This window comes from Botryllus schlosseri, chromosome 2, assembly GCF_051294905.1.
Source record: "Botryllus schlosseri isolate E-star chromosome 2, Bs_hap1, whole genome shotgun sequence".
NCBI classification, from domain to species: Eukaryota; Metazoa; Chordata; class Ascidiacea; order Stolidobranchia; family Styelidae; genus Botryllus; species Botryllus schlosseri.
Genome location: NC_137237.1, coordinates 35,885,115 through 35,906,868, shown reverse-complemented (window position 1 = coordinate 35,906,868; position 21,754 = coordinate 35,885,115). Strand labels below are relative to the sequence as shown.

The following is a 21,754-nucleotide window of genomic DNA, read 5'->3' as shown; positions in this document are numbered from 1 at the left end:
TTTGCCAAACCCCAATCGTAACCCAAAGTATAGATCACTAACCTACGGATATAGGTGGGCAACTTAGTTGTCACACTTGAATACCCACTACCCAGACACTACTGATGAGACAGTCAAAAGCAGCATAATTGGTCATGGTCATCCTATAGTTGGCCAGGCCCTCCGTGCGGTCAAATTTAACAATACTGATCGTAATCGAAAGCTATCGTTGCCCTGATTCCGGAAATACAATTTAAATCCTGGTTTGAAAATCGGCAATTTTCCGAATAATCGCACGATATAATTTCCATTATCACGGTCGATTGGTCATTGTGTTCCGATTGTTAGGAGTGGTTCCATTGTCATGTTAACATATTCCAAATCAGCGCGACACTAGCTTTCGATTGAGACCAGTCTGATTAAGCTCCCGGGACGCCAGCTATATAGGACTACCAATTACGCTGCTTTTAGCCGGCTGTTTTGTGTACACTGTGCACTAGGGCTCTTCAAAAATGACTTTTTTTCTCCAATCGCACTGGCTACTTGATAAAATTGTTAGGTTGCTTAATTTAAGCCTACACACCAAATTTGGTACAATTCCAACCAGTAGCCGCATTGCTACAGGAGAAGAAAGTTTTTATTCATTATATAAAAATAAATAACAAAAAATTTGAAAATTTTCTGTTCACCCCATGAAAGTGTTAGGTTGTCTATAGAAACGATGTTCACCAAATTTTGTTAAATTCCAGACAGTGGAAGCAGAGTTATTGCCGTCGAAAAATTTGGATTTGAATAAAATAGTACTTACGGTGGGGACCACTATAATACATAATTAAAGAATTGGTGTGCACTGTGCAGCCTAATTTTGCCGCCCCCTTGGAGCCTGCCGCCCCTGGCGCAGAGCCAGAACCGCCAGGTGGCTGCTACGCCACTGCTGTCCACAGCACTATGATGACAATATGTTCACTGTCATTGCGCGTGGTAGATCTTTGTTTCATCTAAAAGTGCTGGAGTCTACTATTATTCAGTTGAACAAACCTATTTTATGTAGACAAACAGATTTCCTCTATAACCTACAAATTTCTCATTAGTGCATGTGTTTCGTGCGTGTAACTGTTTATTTACGAATTGCGTAGTTACTATAGTACCGAATGTCCGTATACTTCATAGTTTGTTATTGTTGCCATTGGTACAATGCGAATTTCATGGTTTGTGATTTTGATTGTTGCGTCAGACTTTGCCTTTTTGGTTTTGCTTTTAAATGTGTTTAAATCCCTTTTAGTGTGCCGTTAACCCTTGAAAAGAGGCACCCGAAAAGTCTTCGAGTTAATAAATATTATTATACAATGGATATTGTATTGAAAGCTATATTCAAGTTCTGTACCACGACTCAGCTATATTCCGGTTCATATCAATATCCTATTTCAAGTGTAGCTTTCAGGGTTTCCTTCGGGAAATGACATGCATACCCGCAATACTTGCATCCGCGCTGTTGAAGAAGTCATGGAATCAGGACGCATGAGTTACTATTTTCATTCCTCAATAAGTTGTCATTGCATAGTATCCGTAAATGGCTACAGGATGATTAGCAGACGAAAACATTACTACACCGCAAAATATCATGAAGTGTAATATTGGTGCCCCGTTTGAAAATAGTTGAAGCGATTGAAACAATCGAAGCGTTGTGAAATAGGTAGAAGCAAACAGAAATGCATATATGAGATTCTCACTGACAAGGTAATAAATCACCAGATTCGCAAGGACAATATACAACGAAAAGCGCAGTCAACGGAATTTATCCAGCACCGGCGCAGGAAATACAGGCGGCGGAGACCGCGGCGCAGGGTGCGATGGTCTTGGGAGACTTATTCTGGATGATCTTCTGCTGGAGGCATTTCTGAAAACTTTAGGTGTGTCGCGTTCAAGCTAAAAATGAGAATATTAGGGATTTGAAAACCAGGGTGTTAGCTTGTCACACAATCAAATGGGTACAACATTATTGACCACGAGCTCATAACTAGAACCCGACCGCCAATTATTTATGGTTCGCCCATAACATCGAGTCGGTATCACACTTATATTGAAATATCAGTATCGTCCATTTGAGGCAAAAAGTATCTGTAATTTCTGTGACTTCACAGTTGTATGGAGTACGAGAACTGTAATTTGTGACTGTGAGTCTCGGAATATTCATATATTTCTTATAGCTTTTGGGTGCCAAGCATAGCAAAGGCTCTAAGGTTTTATGCATTCGCAATAAGCTACAATTCCGGGGTCACCAACCTTTTTGCAACCGAGGGCTACTTTTGCGTAATGATTGATTCGGCGGGCTACTATTTACTCCCGTCGTTTACCCGTACCACACTGAATTTCCGCTTTGATATTCATAGCACTGGGCAGGACTGGACATCATGTTATCTGTTTCTATAGCAGTCAGTGGGATGCCTGGCATTGTATGATATCAACTAGTGCGCTGTACTCTGGTATGTAACTTGACACTGCAATTCTGAGTGAGTGTTCCAGATGTGCATTGATTGAGAGTGCTTTGTGTTTGTTTTTGATGCAGTTCATGTCCGAAAAGGCTGATTCACAACGAGAAGTTGAACCATAGACGCTTGCAACCTTCATAGCTGCTGCGCATACACCACTGTAATTTTCCGTATCAACAATGCACCAAACATTTGCTGCAGACTGAGGTGGGGGTCATTTTGCAGTGTTACAATTTCAATCTCCAACTGTTCAGCATCCAGAAATTACAAGATTTCATTATACCGGACAGCAGCAACGATTACAGAAAGTTAGAAACATGGTATATTAAACTGTGTTGAGTATAACAGAAACAAGCTGTGCAAAAAGATGCAATACGTAATGGGTATACATATATTGAAAATCTGCTAGTACTTCACGTCTATCTGACTCCGAATAGTAATATTGTTTACTACTTTGGCATTGTCCTGGTCGTCGAGCTATCGTAACGGACCCCCCCCCCCACCATTTCAAGAAGACCGTGGACGGCATTCCGTCATGTCGCCTTTATAGGCAATGCGCCGTATCTTGAATTTCTGGCGATTCTGTCACGTAGGCCTACATCTATATATTACTAATTGTCATTGAAGATATTTTCAAGTGTTGATATATGTAAGTTACATGTTAGTGTGTTTTAAACAAGAATAGCTGAATAAATAAATAAATAAATATATATATATTCAAAAGCTCACTGGTAATAATCTGACGAATATTGGTAAATGCTGCTATTCAACCTATTTTTAGAATGGGCTCGCGGGCTACTCATCTAGTCCTCGCGGGCTACCTGGTGCCCGCGGGCACCGGGTTGGTGACCCCTGAGCTAGATGCTATATATTTTTATTACTTGCTGAAAATATATTGGCGTTCTAGTCATCGGTTTTATCGGTATAAACTAAAATAAACGATATCAGTTGGGCTCTACTCATAGCGATTACAGGTGTTGGTTGTCAGATTGTGGTTGCTTCAGCGAAATTGATTGCTTCACTGATTCGATCCAAAGTAAAATGGAATACTGGAATACCAGCATTACGAAGCCATACTTACAAAAATAAAATCTATGCAGTTCAAATTTGAAATTCGATTACATGTAGCACTTACTGAAGTAGCGATGTTTATCGACCGCTTCCACTTTTACCTGACGGGTTTTCAGGGAACTCAACCTAATTTTTTACACTTTTTTAATTCAGTAGTTTTAGGAATACTGTTAGTAGAATTCGGAATACTTTATCACTGAAATTGTGACCGCGTCTATTTGTAGGGACTTCACCTTGACTGTTCGAATGTAGCCGCTTCAGATTAGCAGCTAGAAGTAGGCGATGTATCTCGGCCGACTGCTTGAAGCAACTTAATTTAGCATTTTCATGCCCTAATTTCCTATATCTTTTATACGTGGTTTTATTACATCTATAAAATCGCTACTTCTACTAGTGATTGAGTTGAAATAATAGGTGCTACATTTACTTTTATTCAAATAGGAAGGCTGACTATATAACCACCTCCGCATATATATTGGGAATGGATCGGCAATTAGGAATACAAAGGAAATCAAATGCCAGGTCAGGTGATGACGTCTTCAAGCGGTGCAAACTTACAGCTTCTTCCGACGAAGGGTTATCTTTACTTGGCCTTTCTTCTTTCTTCTCAAGTTCGCCGACTTCGTCAGTTCCCTCTTCGGCTTCCACCAGAAGAGGGTCGGATTTATCCCTGGAATTATCTTCATCTTCTGATAAAGAACCGTTCTGACTTTTTTCGTCATCGCTTGAGCTACAATCAGAGGTCGATGTAGTCAACAGTGATACTCATGTCGAATTATAAGTAGTTACAAAAAGTAGTACTGGTCGCGGATACACAATACACACACCTTTAGCAGTTACACGAAGATGGCTAGGCATACTACCGAATTATCGGGAAGTATATTTGCGACTAACCCACAATCACTACAGAGCAATGTTCCGTCTAATGTTGAAAGAGTCTGCGCACACTCACAAAGTCACTGAGCAGACCCTTGGAAAACAGTGCGTAACGACTAAAACAAAAGGTCATCACTTCGAATTTTTTGTGCGCAACCTAGATTTTCTGTGCGCAGATACCGTGTCAGCACTGCACATATGCGCAGCTTGGAGGAAACATTAGTAATGAGACTACGAATACATGGAATATTTGTAAATATTTTCGTTTGCCGTGATACTGTGGCTATTACAAGCGATAAATATGACAACTGTCCTAATGAAAGTGATTTAAACTTATCCCAAAACTGCTTTCTATCATTTCAAATCCAAGAAAAAGGTTCAGTGTAAGTGAAAGGACTCTAAAAGCATTACCACTGAGTAAATGTCACAAGTAGGGAAGAATTTCAATAAAGTAGAAGTACTTTGTTGCTGATCAGTTCTGCCTACAACACGTACGTTACAGGCCACGCCTCCGCCAAAAATTGGATATTCTAAAAATCTTCAGTATTTTAAATAATAGGTAGGGCAAGCTTTTGCTGCACTAATTCGCGAGAAAGTTTCATTGAATTTTAACAAAAGCTGCAGTAAAAAGTTGCATATATATATTTTTTGAATTATTAGGGTATGACATACTCGGAAGGTTCCGTTGTATAACCTAGTTCCCGCAGAGCTGTCAAATTTGTTATTTAATGGCCATGTAACGCTCGGTCTGGCGAAACCTCCCAAAACTACATTTTCTGCGGCACATAGCAAGAAAATTACGCAATGCTGGAATAATTTCACCTAAAGAGCCAAACAGCATAGCTGTAACCCCCCCCCCCTAAAACAAGTCAAATAACACACCCCAAGCCCCCTAGGTCTGCAAACCTGACCCAAGGCATTACAGGAAAACTCACTCTCGGTGACTTTAACAAAAGCAATAGCCTGAAAAAGGTGACTCAGTGAAAATGTAATTTTCGGCAGTTTCGTCTGGGCGTTCGTGAAATGGGAAACTAATTCGAATTCAAACGACAGAATTGAAGCGAACTATTTACATATTGTTCGGGCACGGTCGTTGGCAGGGGTAGTTGAACTTCTTGCTTGCAAGCCATTGTGTTATAGATAACAGTGAGATGCAGCTAACCCATCATATTGCTCTTTGTTTTGCAAATCAAAGAGAATAGAACCATACTAGAAATAGTTGATTTTTGGTACCATGTTTTACCGCAATATTTGGTAAAAGTTTCAGTAGAAATTGACATGAAAAAGGGAAGGGAAAAGTTGCAAATAGTTGCACTGTAAAATCCCTTCAAACAGCTTAAAACATCGTAGTACATAAATTCTGAGTATCTAGGAAGCTGTCGGATGCTGTAAAAAAGTTGCAAAAGTTACAAAAACTTGCCCTAATAATAAGTGATAAAAGGTAAGAAGTCGGACCGAAGAAAACTTTAAGTAAAAGTCAATCAGTCTGAAAGCATAACGACGGGAATACAGCTCACAAGTAATGTTTACTAAACGTATCTGCTGCTGGTAATTAATATATTGGCAACTTCCAATCAGACCAAGCAATATGAAACTTGACTTCTTCGAATCTTACCTTCTCGTAAATGTTGTCTTGAAATCATCGCACGGAATCGTTAAATGAAAGTGGCGCGCCACAATGAAAAGGAGTAAGGCAACTACAACGCACGATAACACAGCGATCGTTACAACGTATTTAATCGTGGATTTATCTGCAAAAATAGACCGAATAAATGAATAAAAGATTTGGCCCCATGTTCTTCCCGCAGCAGTGAGATAGTAAATTGAAACTACGATGTACAGTACAGTGACCAGTGGGTGACACAATTCGGAAATTGGTTCGCTACAAGTGTTCGAACGCTTCTGCTTCGGCCGACTTCCGAAATAGTGCTGACTCCCCGCATTCAAGTAACTTGACGACTATTAATTTAACTGGGTAAAACAATCATCATAAGCTTAGTTGTGCTACGTATAGATTACATAGGCTAATCATCACCATCTGTACTATGTGGATTAGCCAAGTTGAAAACAAACAATCATGTTAATTTGTTAATACTAATATTTTGTTTTGGTATACCTGAGCGCTGTTCAAAGGCACTTCAGCAGTATATAATTATAGATTTTAGAGTGGAATAATTGTTCAGTATTGACCTAGAATAGCAAATTAGTGCGGTGATGTTTGTCATGGATTTTGTTGAATCAAATTGCGTACCTATTTATATATATATCGCGTCAGATCACCAGTATCACTCACAAATACAAGACAAAACCAGGTCAGCTACAAGGTACTGATTGTGGTGCACATACTTCTCATGTATTTCCGTCCGACCCCCTTCCGCACCAGAAGATATGAAGTTTTGGCAACATGTGAATGGGGAAAGCGCGTTTTCCCCAAAAAATCGAGGGCAATAAAAACCTTGGCTCTATATTCGATTACCAGTGAACCCAGCCCTCGGTAAACCCAGCCTTACAAACCCAGCCCTCGGTAAACCCAGCCCTCGGTGAACTCGGCCCTCGGGAACTTTTGTAATTAAGTGTATTAACAAGTATTATTATGAATTATTAAACTAATAATGTTATTATCAACTGATTTGTCGATCTTGTAAGGAGGTCAGGGCATGCGTAGATTACGCAGTCACGGCGTGATCAGATCACGTGATCACGATTGCGCAAGCGCCAAGCGCGGCCTTACAAACTCGGCCCTCGGTGAACCCGGCCCTCGGGAAATTTTGTATTCACCGGCAACCCTAATATCCCCCTCCCCCAACCCTAATATCCCACCCCCGGCAACCCTAATAACCCACCTCCGGCAACCCTAATATCCCACCTCCGGCAACCCTAATATCCCCCTCCCCCAACCCTAATATCCCACCCCCGGCAACCCTAATATCCCACCTCCGGCAACCCTAATATCCCACATCCGGCAACCCTAATATCCCCCCCCCCCCCCAACCCTAATATCCCCCTCCACCAACCCTAATATCCCACCTCCCCCAATCCTAATATCCCCCCTCCCCCAACCCTAATATCCCACTTCCGGCAACCCTAATATCCCACCTCCTCCAACCCTAATATCCCACCTCCACCAACCCTAATATCCTACCTCCGCCAACCCTAATATCCCAGCTCCCAGCTTTAATTCAAAATTGTCCGGGGGCGGAATTCACCGAGGTCCATAGTATTCGAGAAACACCATGAATACCACGAAACAAACAAGTAGAGTATGTGAGCGTCGCGTTATCTCCCCCGCTTACTCAATCCGTGAATACAAAATTTCCCAAGGACCGAGTTCACCGAGGGCTGGGTTTACCGAGGGCTGGGTTTGTAAGGCTGGGTTTACCGAGGGCTGGGTTCACCGGCAACCCTATATTCAAATGACCGTCCATGGTTTGCTAAATCCTTTTATATTGATATGCCCCGTCGTCGAAATGGACGGCACAGAATAATCCCCATTAATCGCCAATTTAAAATCGCGCGCGTCATAAATGTTACTCAGAACTGCGTTGCGTACAAGTGGTTGTCTGCGCCTTTCTGTTTCGTAAATGACCGTAAAAACGTGGCGTAATAACATGAATATTACATTATTTCGACGTGCGAGGCTTGGGTCGCGAGAAGTCAATAAAACTCAGATTTGGGTCGCGGTATGATAAGTTTAAGAACCATTGTTCTAGTGTCCTATATAATTGCTGCCGATACAAGCTATCTGCGACCCTGGTATAGTACCTATAGTTGTACAAAGTGAAGTTATTTTAGAAGCGATCGAGATGCATTATATTATCCCAATTTCAAATGAATGATCTCTGTAAAACGATACAAACCTGCTATCCATTTTGTGAAATTATGCATTGTTTAAATTGATATTTTTTCGTACGTACGTATTACATATGTAACAGAAAATATTAATTTAACGCACGTGTTTATTATAACTTCACAGAAATTACCAGACGTAAAGTGATGATACTTTTGCTCCGATAACAAGGCGATTTGCACCACGTTTAATAACGATAGATAAAAAAGCGATCGCCATTCGGCATTGCAGGGTCAAATCCGACTCTTTACTCCAATTACTAATCTATACACTCGCGATTACAAATGTCCACGTCGAATTAATGGTGCGTGCCTCCGCAAGCCACAACACCAATCTCATTTATATGAAATCTCGGGATGAGAGAAAGTAAACAGATTACGGCGACCGTGGAATATTACTTTCAAAGTATATTTAGTCCAGTTATCCTAAGCACATTTGCATCAATTAAACCCCGTTCATTCAGATCCCTATTGATCTTGCGAGAGATCAGGAATTATTTGCGACTATTTACCGGTACGTTTTATGACTCGCTCAGCGTGTAATCCACTTAAAAATCTGTAATGATGCTTGCGACATGAAACGGCGCGCCGAAAGTATAATAAACCAACGAAGTTACTATAAACTCTCGTTTCCAATTCAGAACAATTGAGGGGGTGAATACATAATGATTGCCTCGTGGCTATTTGTAATCTTAAATCCAATGTAAGCAATTTTATTGACTGCGGAGCAATCCCATTTTTAGCATGCGTTGGGGATAATATACATATGAAGTTTCACTGCACGAACCAATGATTACACACAAAGAAAGTGCCTTGATCGGATCATTGTTGTAACGAATTGAATGATTTTTACGACATTATCTTCGACTTCCAAGACCACTTGACCCAGAATTAACACGGACAGTACAACCAGCATCAAAACCGCCAAAGGACTGTCAGTTTTGATGGCCCACTAAAATAAAATACGCATCCCTCAGTCGAGCGCAATAACGAAATACGGCACGTTGTGTTCATTCATTCCTAATACACAGCATACTGCCAAGTGCCAATATTATTAAGTTATAACCGGTTTAAAATTCGGAAGTATGAAATCAATTTCGCCAATAGCTTACTCTCGTAGCGTTTGTATTATAATGAATTCGAAGTCTATGGTAAAAATTATAACCAGTTCGTAATGTCTGCATAGCGATGCAAGTAAGATTAGAACACCATCATTACCCTATCTGCTCCACGCTGTGCAGAAGCAATTGAGGAAGTACATCAGTGTTTATTACATCGTTATTGCGTCATTAGCAATTGCTGACCTCTATCAGCGGTTCCTAATCGATGAGCTTCGGGGTCACAGTAACCTCGTGAGAAGATTGCTCAAATTACCTCTAGGTGTAAATCGTGGTGGCGTAAAGAACGCAACACGGATATTATAGCATTCATGAATGACATGCGACAGGATCTCAAATATCAGCTTTACTCACCTGGTATATCCGGCGGCGGAGGTAAAATATCTCTATTTGGATTCGCTGAAATATGAGAGACAATTATCACATCGCCGTAATATTATTGTTGTATTTCAGCAATGAAAGAGCGAAGAGATTTAAGCAACATCAGAAGTGGATCTAATGTCTTCAATGTTTCCCTTTTCCCACTTTTACCGATAACGATTGAGCTTCGTATGCGCATATATTTACATACTTGAGGTGGTGTGAATGTTATGGTCACGTTCGATAATTCAGAGGTTCGTGTTAGCAAACGGTTCTTGAAAGAATCTAAGCTGTGAACAGTTTGGACGGTAAAAGTTGAATGGTCAATAAGTGATAATTCATAAACCCAATAATAACCCTCTAGTCCAGTGATTCCCAAACGGTGGGGAATTTAATGGTTTCTGGTGGGGATTAGACGCATTTGTTAAACGTTATATACAGCACAGTCTACTTATTTACGGAGACACATGTGCAATAACCGTTACCAGCAGCACCGTAACTGCCGCACCCCAAACCCCCCAATTGGGGGGGGGCCCGAGCTCGAAGGGGGCCCCAAATTATTTCGTGAATTAGCATAAATTATAGAATATTTTTTGAAAATTTATGCAATTTTTTCCAAAATTTTTCGCGCAGGGCGCGATTTAAAGTTGCCAGAAATCTTGATTATTTGGTACTCTTCCCCCAAGAAAAAACACGCAAGATTTATAGAAATGGACATATCGGCGTTGGCCATTAATACGCCACTACGCACCAAGATATATAACGATTTAGGACTTATTACATGCGACTCCAAGAAGTGTGCCAGAACGATCGGCAGCGCGAAAATCTTGGCCGAAACAGACTGCCCTTACGCAGACCGAAAACTTCGTTATATATACAAAATATTAGGTTTAATTGTCCATAGGCGCCTATATGACTGGCGCCATATGTTGCTTCCTGTCTTGGCAATCTGAACCTCAGAAGACAAATACCATCCAGCAGGAAAAAAATGTATGCCTGTGAAGAAATCACAATTTGAAATCGTGTGCGTCTTTTAGTTTGGTACGTTTGAGCGATTCTATATGTTTGATATAGCAGACAGGACGTCACGAAATAAAATCATGTAACGAAGTCATACCAACGGGTCCGGCTGCCCGAAGATGTTTAATTATTATTTACGGGCCCTACAGTTTCCGGTAAATCTGATAACGTGAGCAGAGAGGACAAGATATTGATAGCAATATATTTGCAATTCCCGATCTTATTGACCGATTGTATCATGAATTATCGAAAATTTTCGCGCTTCGAGCTGGCTCACTAAACAGTGCAGGGTGCAGCTAAGTTCGTGGCAAAAGCGAACACTGTGATGAGGGGGTCGGTTTATCACCCTATGAGACCCCCAAACCCAAGTTTTTGTGGGGGGGGCGAGGCTGACGAAGTGCTGTTTCGTTCCTGCCAACGGGTATACGCCCGAAGATGTCTAATTATTATTGGGCGGAACTACGTTTTAAAACATACCTCGCTCAGCTCTACCGGTAAATGTGATTACGTGAGCAGGGAGAGGATCAAAATTGATAGCAATATATATGTAATTCCCGATCATATTGCCTGATTCAATCATGATTTTCTGAAATTTTTCGCGCTTCGCGCGTCTAGGCGGGAAAAGCTGATTCACCTAACGGACACCCAATTCAGATGTAAAATAGCGTCAAAAAGCGGCCAGCCAAACGGGGGGTCTGGGGGGCGAAGCCCCCCAGAAGTTAGGTTTATCACCCTATGGGGGGCCCACGGCCAACGTTTCGGGGGGGGGGCCTGACGAAGTGCTGTTATACGGCCCTGGTTACCAGTTAACTGCTCTGGAATGTATGCATCGAAAATTACATAGCGTGTTGTTCACAAAAACGAATTTTTAACTCTGGATAACCAATGATGACGTCACAAACGCATGCAGTGTGACCAGAATGACTTGAAATGTACCGCTTGCGCTAAATTTTGGCGGTTACCGGTATCGGTTCACAATAGCTTTATGTTGCACTTATAGGCGATTTTCTTGCGCACAGGTTTGGTTGCGTGTCTTGTGTACTCAAACAAGCAAATAGCCGCTCCGTAATGACAAAAGTTTTGGGTAGTGGGGAATGAAGGCTCGGAATAAGTCTGAAGTGGGGAATGAAGACAAAAAGGTTGGGAACCACTGCTCTAGTCAAAGTACTAACGATAATAATTAGCGATACGCGCTGGATTATCGTGCTGCGGCTAATTACGAGAACTATAGGCACAATGATTCGAGTACTCGAATCTGAAACGAGCATTAATTTTAATGATTCGAGTCGAGAAGTAAAAGACGATTTTTTCGAGTACTGAAATTATACGCTTCCCGTCACTGAAAGTTAATTTAATGAGGAGAATTGTAGTTTTGATAATACATTTCACTGAGGAAGCCTTGAAACCTTGATCGGCCGTGTCGCAGCATACGAGACATAGCACAAAGCTACGAACGTTACTGGAAATAAACACATTTCCTACTCATCATCATCCCACAACATTGTCAAGAATTGCAATGAAATCGGTATGGTCGAAAAAATACCAAAGTATCTTTAATGCGACGGCCGACACGTATTATGTTCTTTGTGGTGGCAGAAAAGGTACATATTTGAACTTTGACATAGTACATTCTGTTGTGACGTCATAATGAGCGATACTCCACTCGGCTCGAAGCGTATTACGTGATTCAGAATCGAATCACTCAGATTCAGATACTCGATTTTGCCCAGCCCTACTAATTGCGCCGAGCCAGACGTCATCAATTGCGGATTGTGTCTCGGGTAATTACTATGGAAGATTTGCGCATAAAGTCCGAGAAGGAATGTTGTCTCAGTTTAGAGAAGAATACAAATAGATCCAGCACTCTGTTGTCATTCTGGTTGTGTTATTCTCAGATATGAGCAGTAATGAAGTACATCTACGTTTTCGAAGAACTTATGTAGATTTTGTCTCTTTGCACTACTTATTCATGCGGTTATGATTTTATATTATTTCGAATTCGTCTTACACTAGACTTGTTGAAAAGTATACATTGGGTCTGAGATGAGCTTGCACCACTTATATGAGTGAAATTGCCAAAACACCCGCATGGTGGTAGAATTCGCTCCAGTCCGCATGTACTGAGTGACATCTTTTGAATGACACCAAGAATACTCTCATCAATGACTATATCTAATACAGGTAATGGCGCAGACAGGAAAGCAAAAATGATTTATGTTTAATTTGCATTATGGTGACATATGTTCGCTTTGGTGCTCACAACGAATCTTATATAAATGTTAATAGTGTAATGGTTGTGCGTCCGGCTCCTCGATCGGTAGGTCGTGGGTTCGATCCCCGACCGGGTCAGACCAAAGACTCGAAAACTGGTATCCGCGGCTATCCTGCTAGGCGCTCAGCAATCACGGATAGCATGGAGGAGAAAAAACCGGGGGTGCTGACTAGATGACCTTACTATAAAGGCCGTATCGCATCTCCGTCGTCAAAGCATCTCGATGGTGCAGGCGAAAAAGAATACCATATCTCTCTCTCTCTCTCCCTCTCACGACAACATTTTTAGGGTTCGCACCATCCCTAACACTCATTGAACAAGGCATGTGAGAACGGTAGATGTCACCGGAAATGTGCGATGGACCATGCGATATCTAGTTTTCGAGCTTGCCCCGGACATTTTTAAATCAACTCTGAAAACTCTACTCACCACACAGTTTCCGCCTGCAGTAATCCGCTTTCTCGCACCGACTACACGCGTGTCCACGTTCGTACGCTCTTTGAAATTTCCCGTTCGCCTCAACGATGTTACCGCTGTGTTGAGAGGCAATATTTCATGAGAGAACCAACAGAACACTATTCAGTTCTGACGGTGGAAAAAGGACTTCAGAAATGTGAGTTGGGACACGTATGAAGGATCGACTGATATCCGATCAATTGGCATCGTTTTCGCCCGACTGTATATGAAATAATCCAACAATATCATTACGTCACTGATCCATAATTACATAATGAACAAAGAGCACCTCATATAGCTCAAGTTGGCAATCTAAAAGGCAGAGGTTAATGGTTGATTAGAAATTTGGAACCCAACCGTAAAACCCATTCCAAATGTTTAATTGTTGCACACACACATGTCGACGCGCGAATTAAAAGATCTAAGCACGAAGAGGGCACCGAAACGAATAATTCCAATTCTTACAGGACTAATGAAATTTGTGTCACGGGCCAGAGGTTGCCGAACAATGTTTAGAGCTGTACAAAACCGAGCACCTGACTACCTTGTATGACGTCAAAACAGTAATAATGACTTGAAGCGACTACAAGGAAGATGATGCCCGTTGCACGCCATCCAAAATAACTTCGTATTTCTGGACCAAGGCTATTTTGCAGTACTTGTGACCATTGTGATTGTGACTATAGCGACAGTCGATCAAACAAATCTTGAATCACGTATATTTGCACTATATGTATCTTATCTTTATGAGCCGAATTGCTGAGTTATGGTATATCGAGTTTTCGATGCTCAAACGATGACAATAAAGTATCGAAACAATACATATTTCACTGATAAAATGTTACTATTGGACCGCATAACAGTAGCACAACCGTTCTGTTACGGCTCGGCTACTACAAAGAAGCTTTGCCGTTTTCTCCTATGGGAATATTGTTAGGAACCTGCGAAATCAGAGTCGTATGATAGCTAATATTGGTACCACTTAGCACCGACACGGCAATATATTTCGAATCCTGTAAAATTACATTACTGACTGTTCCTGCGCATTGCTGGTAAGGCGTATGGATGCGCTGATATAACAGTAACAGGAATGGAATATGTGTATTATATGGAGCGACTTATTCGCAGCATTGTAGTGGGAGTGCCAACTTCTCAAGTGCTCACTGCTCATATAGCTATAAAAGCAAGCGCAATGTAATTACGAATCCAAACCTTGGCGCATAGTTGCATATGAATAGTAAACCGTTTCTCAGAGATATTCCAGATATGAACTGACATTGAGTTAGAGCGCATCCGACTTTGTAAGTTTGCGCCCAGATCATCTAGGAAACGAAAAGAAGCCGTGTCATTTGTACGTCCATTCAAATCACCAATCGACGAGAGAGATTTTCAGGTTATTCTAGGTTCTGCGACAGCAAGATATTTGACCTTTACAACGTCTTACACTGTAATCAATCAAAGTAATTATTCTTGATAAGGACGTCCATTCGTTTGTATTTGTGCAATTAGTCCCGAAAGCATTGAACCATTTTGAGTACGATGTGGAATTTACGGGCACGGTTATTGCTTACTTTCTGCATACCTGCGTGAAATTGGAACACATTGTGTCCTTCCTACATGTACCCGAGTAATAATGAAAATTCTGCATTTCCTTATGCCATGCTTCCATAGCGCTTGAAACATTGAACTTCTTTGTGTACGTCATCGCGTACATATTCTCGCCAACGCTGCAAAATAGATCGATAAATGAATAAAGGTTTTGCCCCATATTATTTCCGCAGCACCGTGAGAGTAAATTCAAGCTACAATGTACATTGTACAGTACATAACAGTGACCAGAGGTGGCACAATACTGACGTTGGTTCGCTACAAGTGTTCGAACGCTTGTTGTGGTTTGGCCGACTTCCGAAATACTGCTGACTCCCCGCATTCAAGTAACTTGACGACTATTAATTTAACTGGGTAAAACTATCATCATAAGCATGGTTGCGATATCTATGAGCTACATAAGCTAACCATCACCATCCGTGCTATGGTGGACTAATTAAGTTGAAAGCAAGCAATGACGTTAATTTGTTAATACTAATGTTTTGTTTTGATAAAGCTGAGTGATTTTTAACGGCACTTCATTCTTATACAATTATAGCTTTTAGAGTGTAATAATTGTTCAGTAATGACCTGGAATAGCATATTAGTGTCGTGATATATGTCATGGATTTTGTTGAATGAAATTGCGTACCTGTTTATATATATATCGTGTTAGATCACCAACTGGTATCACTCGCAAATACAAAACCAAAGCAGGTCAGCTACAAGGTACTGATTGTCGTGTACATACCTAAGAGAAACACGTTGGTCGACTGTAATTCATGTACCACAACGATACATCCATAAAACCGAATACACCACGCAAGCAATATCCATATCGGAAGTCAAAGAAGGGCACGAACCGTTTATCCTACACTCGTAACCTTTACAAAGTCCTTCTGACATGAATAAGCGCAGTATTGGCACAAGACATAGGCTAAACAGTGTCACATTCCACATCTCAGCAGTGTGATGATACCGCTATCGGTGCAACGGCCGTAGATTAACTGATATCGTAGCTTAGACAATACTAACATAAAAATACAGTATGTCGAGTGTTGATGGTATTGGTTTGCATAAGACCACTTGAATAAAGTTCATCGTTTACAAAGAACAATGACTAGTACTACTATACGTAGTTGATTACATACAGTTTCACAATCGAATCATGATTTGCCATTGGATTAAGATTATATTTTTAAAGTTTACATTTCAAACCGTGCTCTAGTGAATTATATTTACACCACCTGACGATGAATCACTTTGTTACGGTACCTCTCACGTCAAGGCGACGTCATTTTCACATTATTATCATTTTCTGAAATATTGCTGTTGGGTAATTAATGGTTGGTATTGTAAAATAATCAAAACAAAGCATATCTAAGGTACGTAAAACACTAGACGTATATTACGTAGACGAGAAATCTAGATCAACGAATTTCATAAAAGGGTTTGAAATCGTGACGTAAGTCAGGCTTTTGCATGCATTCATGTCTGTCAATTGTAACACACGGATTTTTGAACATACCTTCGATACGTAAATGCCCTTCTCTACCAAGACGATCTATTCCCAGATTACAGTATGAGAAACATGCTTACCGATACATCACTGAATGAGCATTGATGTTACCTAAATATTTAGTGTCAATACCGGTTTTAAATATTAGCATTCCTCGATCAGCAGCTATCAATGTGACCGCATACAATTTTCGTTATTAAATGCTTGTACAATATGCCGCCAGCAAAATATCACACATCACGACTCCAGAACTTACCTCGCGAATTCCGAATGTCGTCTGCGCTTATTACCTCGAAAACGACACCTTATCCCGTATGATTCAGCTACCCACGCTAATTCGCCGTCCCACGTCTGTAAATTTAATATGCCGTGTTGATTTACGTAATCGCGACCGTGTAATTTTACTTCACATACCATATAACGCATGTCGGACGAATAAGTCCGTTGGCGCATGCTATTATGGTGCTCGACTATACGAAGCTTTTCAGCATCCGTGAGTCCGATTGTGGTACGAAAAGGCTGCGGAAAAGTAATATGAATGATTATTTGACTGTTTTACTTCAAAAGATCATGAACTTGCGACACATTGGTAAAAGTAGGAACGATTCAATACTGTTCTAACTCATATCTCCAGATTGATAACGATCGTAACGCGCCTACGATGCTACAGCCAGCATAGCATTAAAACTAACGGTTGTAGCTTCAGCTTGTACGTATCCAGAGCCATGCGATTAATTGTTTCAATCAACATATTAGCACCAGTGAGCAGTGAGCACCTATAATTGTAAGCGACGTGATATGTCATATTAGTACTGCCAATCTTCTATAGTCCCATGCATCGTTCCAGCTCATGTCTATTTTAATGGTCGATAACGGTATTGGTCAGTATCCAATAGTGTCATGATCACATTATCATTACAATTTACATATGCGGACTAAATGCGACAGCAGCGACCGGCGATACCTGCGATGTAAAGGTCTGAGCTCTTGCTGCCAACACAACTCACCATTTTTACAATATTTATCCATCCTAAAATTGTTTCGATCACTACATTAATTTGGATGCACTGATCCGTGGTTCGTAAATGCTTCAGCAAATGTTATTATCAGCATCTTTGCACCCAACAGTTGGCGTTCTGTGTATATAGGCGATCAAGCAGGCGTTGAAATAGCGCATGCCGCAGAGGCAAAGGTATATAGCCTGACATAATGCCGAAGTAGCGAACGATATGAGTAATTGCTGACCGAACGTGCCAATATAAAATCACTGTTTTAAATGAAAGTTCGGATTGCTTATTTGATGCGTTGATAACGGGGATAAATTTACCAATTGCCTGATATCACTTCCAATATTATTAAACGGCCTTTTATCAGACGCAGTGCGGTGTATAATCATCCGCATATTTCCTCATATAACATTTGCGCGATGAAGAGGGTTAAGGTATATGTTGCCAAGTTACGATATAATAGGGTTACCATACGTCCTCGTTTGTGACTTTTTTAAGAATGTCCTCGGAGGACGCCTAAATGTCCTCTTTTTTGAGATTTTGTCCTCTTTTTGGGGAATTTTGGTTAGTATATGGCAAAATCGACTGAGATACAGTAAATCAGCATTGAAGTAACGCTCCGGCAGTTATTTCGGGGGCTGAGCCGGAAAGTTGACCTTTTTTCAGTCAACCAACAGATAACGTGAAAGGGAAAACTGTATTTTGGGCGCTGAGCGAGAAAGTTGACCTGTTATTTTCTTAGTCAACCGAAGTGTGAAAAATTTACCATTTTTCAGGTATTTCTTCCGGTTTTACAAGTCTGAAAATTTTGAAAAACTGTCATCTTTTCAGATTTCCAAAATATTTCAACCCTACGAGATAACCAATATTACACATTTTACAACTTTATATTGCGGTATGCTCCTTCGAATCGATATGATAGTCACGAAATAAGGAGGTTGGTAGGGATCAATTAGAATCCATTCAAACCGTAAGATTGGTGTAGGTAAATGCGAGGTAAGGATACTGTGTGCTCGGTCCTATGCGTAGCAGGGATTATTAACTATTCACTTTGAATCTTTGTAAAATAGTCTACACCGGAACGGGAGCGTAATGTTCCGTTCCACCGACAGTACAAGATGTAGTATGCAGTTTGCACGAATATTCCGTCAATATTTGCGGTGATATTATTGAATGGCATGCATGATTATATCCGCTTTATCGCGATCATATTTTAGTCTAGCCTGAAGGGATTATACAGAACAATAAAGGTATCGTAACTTATCATCCAGTCGCTGGAATCCATGTTGAAGTATACGCGCGATCCAGTATGGTGATTCACTGTCATTAATTGGGGCCATTCGCGTGAAATCTAACAGACCACGGGAAATGCCCATCAATCCTTCACTGGTATCTGGGTTAATTGTAGCCGGAGCTGCGAACCATAAACAGCTCTAGGTCACACGTATAACAAGGGTATTGACGTGAGCGAACAATAGCGTAATATAAAAATCAGCTGACAGCGCAAAGCTATCGGCGTATATACCATAAAATCACCCACACAGTACGCCGAGCAAGACAAGTAACTCTGTAACATACTTCTCAATCACCCATAGCGTCGGATAGCGAGAGGGTAACTGTATGAGCTTGCCATGATTACATTTAATCATGTAATTGCAATCGTTAACATCATTTGATTATTAAGGTATGTTTGAATGATATGCAAGTCAGTTCAGTAAGTCACGTATAATCGCTCACACACTATTTGTACTGGTTAGGCTTTACTGGTTGAGTTGCCCCGACCACAAGTCGCTAATTCCGGAAAGATTCACATGAATGAAGTGAACGACTTGTTGCAGTGTAATTTCAATATCTACGTATTTCATCACCAGATTTCGATATTTTGAAAATATGAAATTTAAAAACTGACCATACTTAGTTACGGAATCGCGGCAGGCGTTCAGGAAGAACACGTTAGCTTCGCTACACTAACACTAGACATGAATTCTTGCGTTCATCTATTCCCTAGCGACTACAATATCGATTTGAATCCAATGCTCGTACCTTCAAAGCTTCAGCGAACGACGACAGAAGATAAATCCACAATAATAATATCCGCTGTGCGCGAACAGCTTGCGTCATGATGTCTTGAGCATAGGTGACACAGTTGTCGACATGGGGCTGCGAAATTTGAAATTTTCGGCCGCTCATGTAGACTAACTTCCTGGTGGATATCTCATCTAGTAACCGCCACAGCGGAATGAACTCATATGCACACTGTATCGATCATTATTGTGAGCTGGACACAGAGAGAGTCAGATTATAAGATACTATGATTGGAGCTCTAACTAGAATAGAATAGCATAGCTACTGTAACCACCTACTCCCACACATAGCTTATGCACAGGCTACTCCTTATCAACCGATAACGATGCGAACACAGAACCGCGAGACACTCGACTATGTTTCGACGACTGAATGAATGGCGATCGCAGCAACCAGCAGCGATAAAGCTTCGCCAACGCCGACAGCGAAAGCGTTCGTCGACATGCGTATTCCTCTTTGATCAATAGGCCGTGTAGCATCTCAGGCAAACACAGTAAATACCACAGTTGCAGTAGCGGTTATTTTCAACAAATCACAATAATTGAACATGCAACGGCATGTTGTATGACCTAATGATGACATTATGGGTAAAACATTTATTCCCTGCATTAACCCAACAATCTCAAAACATCACAATATGTTGATATAAAAGGGAGCAAAATTGGAAAGTAGGCATTGTATTTAGGTGACTATCTCTGAAGGATATACATATAAAGGGTACAACAACGTACATTATTATTATACGCGTAGTGAACTTGCCGGATATAATACTTCACAAAATAAACCACACAACCTATCTGTCTGGAATATGCTGTATTGAAGACACTATTTTAGGAACCGTCCGACAGCACAGAGCATTAGAAATCATCAGACGCGTAACTATCGAATACCGATGATAGATATAGGCTAGATCAGAGGTCTTAAACTCAAATGTGCTCGCGGACCAATTCCTTAGTTTTCGATGACACCGCGGGCCGCAGCATCAATAATAGAGCCATTCAATGTTTATTTTTGTTTTTTGGGGTATTCATGGTGTTTGTCGACTACTATGGTCATTTACACCAGGCCGTTATTCTTCTTATTTTCCGTAACTGCCGACTTATAGCACGGCCCACCTCTAGGCTTTTGTAAGACACCGCTGACGCGGATGAGGTGGCGAGGAGGAGCCTAGGTAAACCTCCAACACTTAGATATCGGAAATCGGAAGTCGACCTCGGTCGGACTCGAACCCGCACCCATTGGTGTTGCAGCCGCGTATTATACCACTGCGCTATCTCGCCACAGCCATTCAATGTATTTCGAAGTATACGCCTTATTTGACGGGACCTTGTAGAATGGCATTCCAAACACATCGTGCGATGTAATATCATAATAATATTCACGCCTGACACGAACATAAACACATCCTCAATATTTGAATAAAATTGTTGTTGTTTGGTATAACTTGGCAAAATGATGAGATATAGACAAAATGCAACGTGACAACGCATCATGACACCGTAAAAACTGTCGCGTGACAATTTGGCAGCTAGCGGACATTTGATGTGCCACAATTATAGGTAGAATATTTTAGAATTTACCAATGATGTATATGATATCAGAGCCAGGGCCGCACCCTGCCGCACCCCAAACCCCCAATTGGGGGGAGGGCGAGCTCGAAGGGGGCCCAAAATTATTCCGTGAATTATTCCGTGATGTTTAATTATTATTTACGGGCTCTACCGGTAAATCTGATTACGTGAGCAGAGAGGACAACAAATTGATAGCAATATACATGCGATTTCCGATCTTATTGACCGATTTTATCATGTAATATCGAAAGTTTTTGCGCTTCGCGCTGGCTCACTAATCAGTACATCTTTAATTTCGTGGCAAAAGCGAACAACATGATGGCAGGGCGGTTTATTACCCCATGGGAGCCCAAGACTCAAGCTTTATTGGAAGGGGGGCTGACGAAGTGCTGTTTCGTTCCCGCCGACGGGTACACAATACACCCGGAGATGTTTAATTATCAATAATTATTATTGAGGGGTCCTACCTTTTCAAACACACCTCACTCAGCTCTACCG

General features: G+C 41.1%; 1 protein-coding gene across 1 annotated transcript; it reads right to left on the bottom strand.

Annotated features, from left to right (window-relative positions):
* Window positions 1–1,591: 1,591 nt before the first annotated feature.
* On the bottom strand, window positions 1,592–20,127 carry LOC145458528 (GLIPR1-like protein 2). Its single transcript, XM_080336929.1, has 10 exons — window positions 19,644–20,127; window positions 17,008–17,112; window positions 16,850–16,944; window positions 15,070–15,214; window positions 14,700–14,809; window positions 13,461–13,564; window positions 9,734–9,778; window positions 6,031–6,166; window positions 4,098–4,269; window positions 1,592–1,905 (listed from the first exon to the last, which is right to left on the bottom strand). The coding sequence occupies exons 1-10, from the start codon at window positions 19,788–19,790 to the stop codon at window positions 1,765–1,767; spliced, it is 1,200 nt and encodes a 399-aa protein (XP_080193055.1). The 5' UTR covers window positions 19,791–20,127; the 3' UTR covers window positions 1,592–1,764.
* Window positions 20,128–21,754: the final 1,627 nt, after the last annotated feature.

Coding starts and splice junctions, on each gene's coding strand:
- LOC145458528 (XM_080336929.1), bottom strand. CDS start 19,790: ATGAGCGGCCGAAAATTTCAAATTTCGCAGCCCCATGTCGACAACTGT. Junction 9,779..13,460: donor CTGCAGGCGGAAACTGTGTG/GTGAGTAGAGTT, acceptor CTCATATTTCAG/CGAATCCAAATAGAGATATT. Junction 6,167..9,733: donor TCCGCCGCCGGATATACCAG/GTGAGTAAAGCT, acceptor CTATTTTTGCAG/ATAAATCCACGATTAAATAC.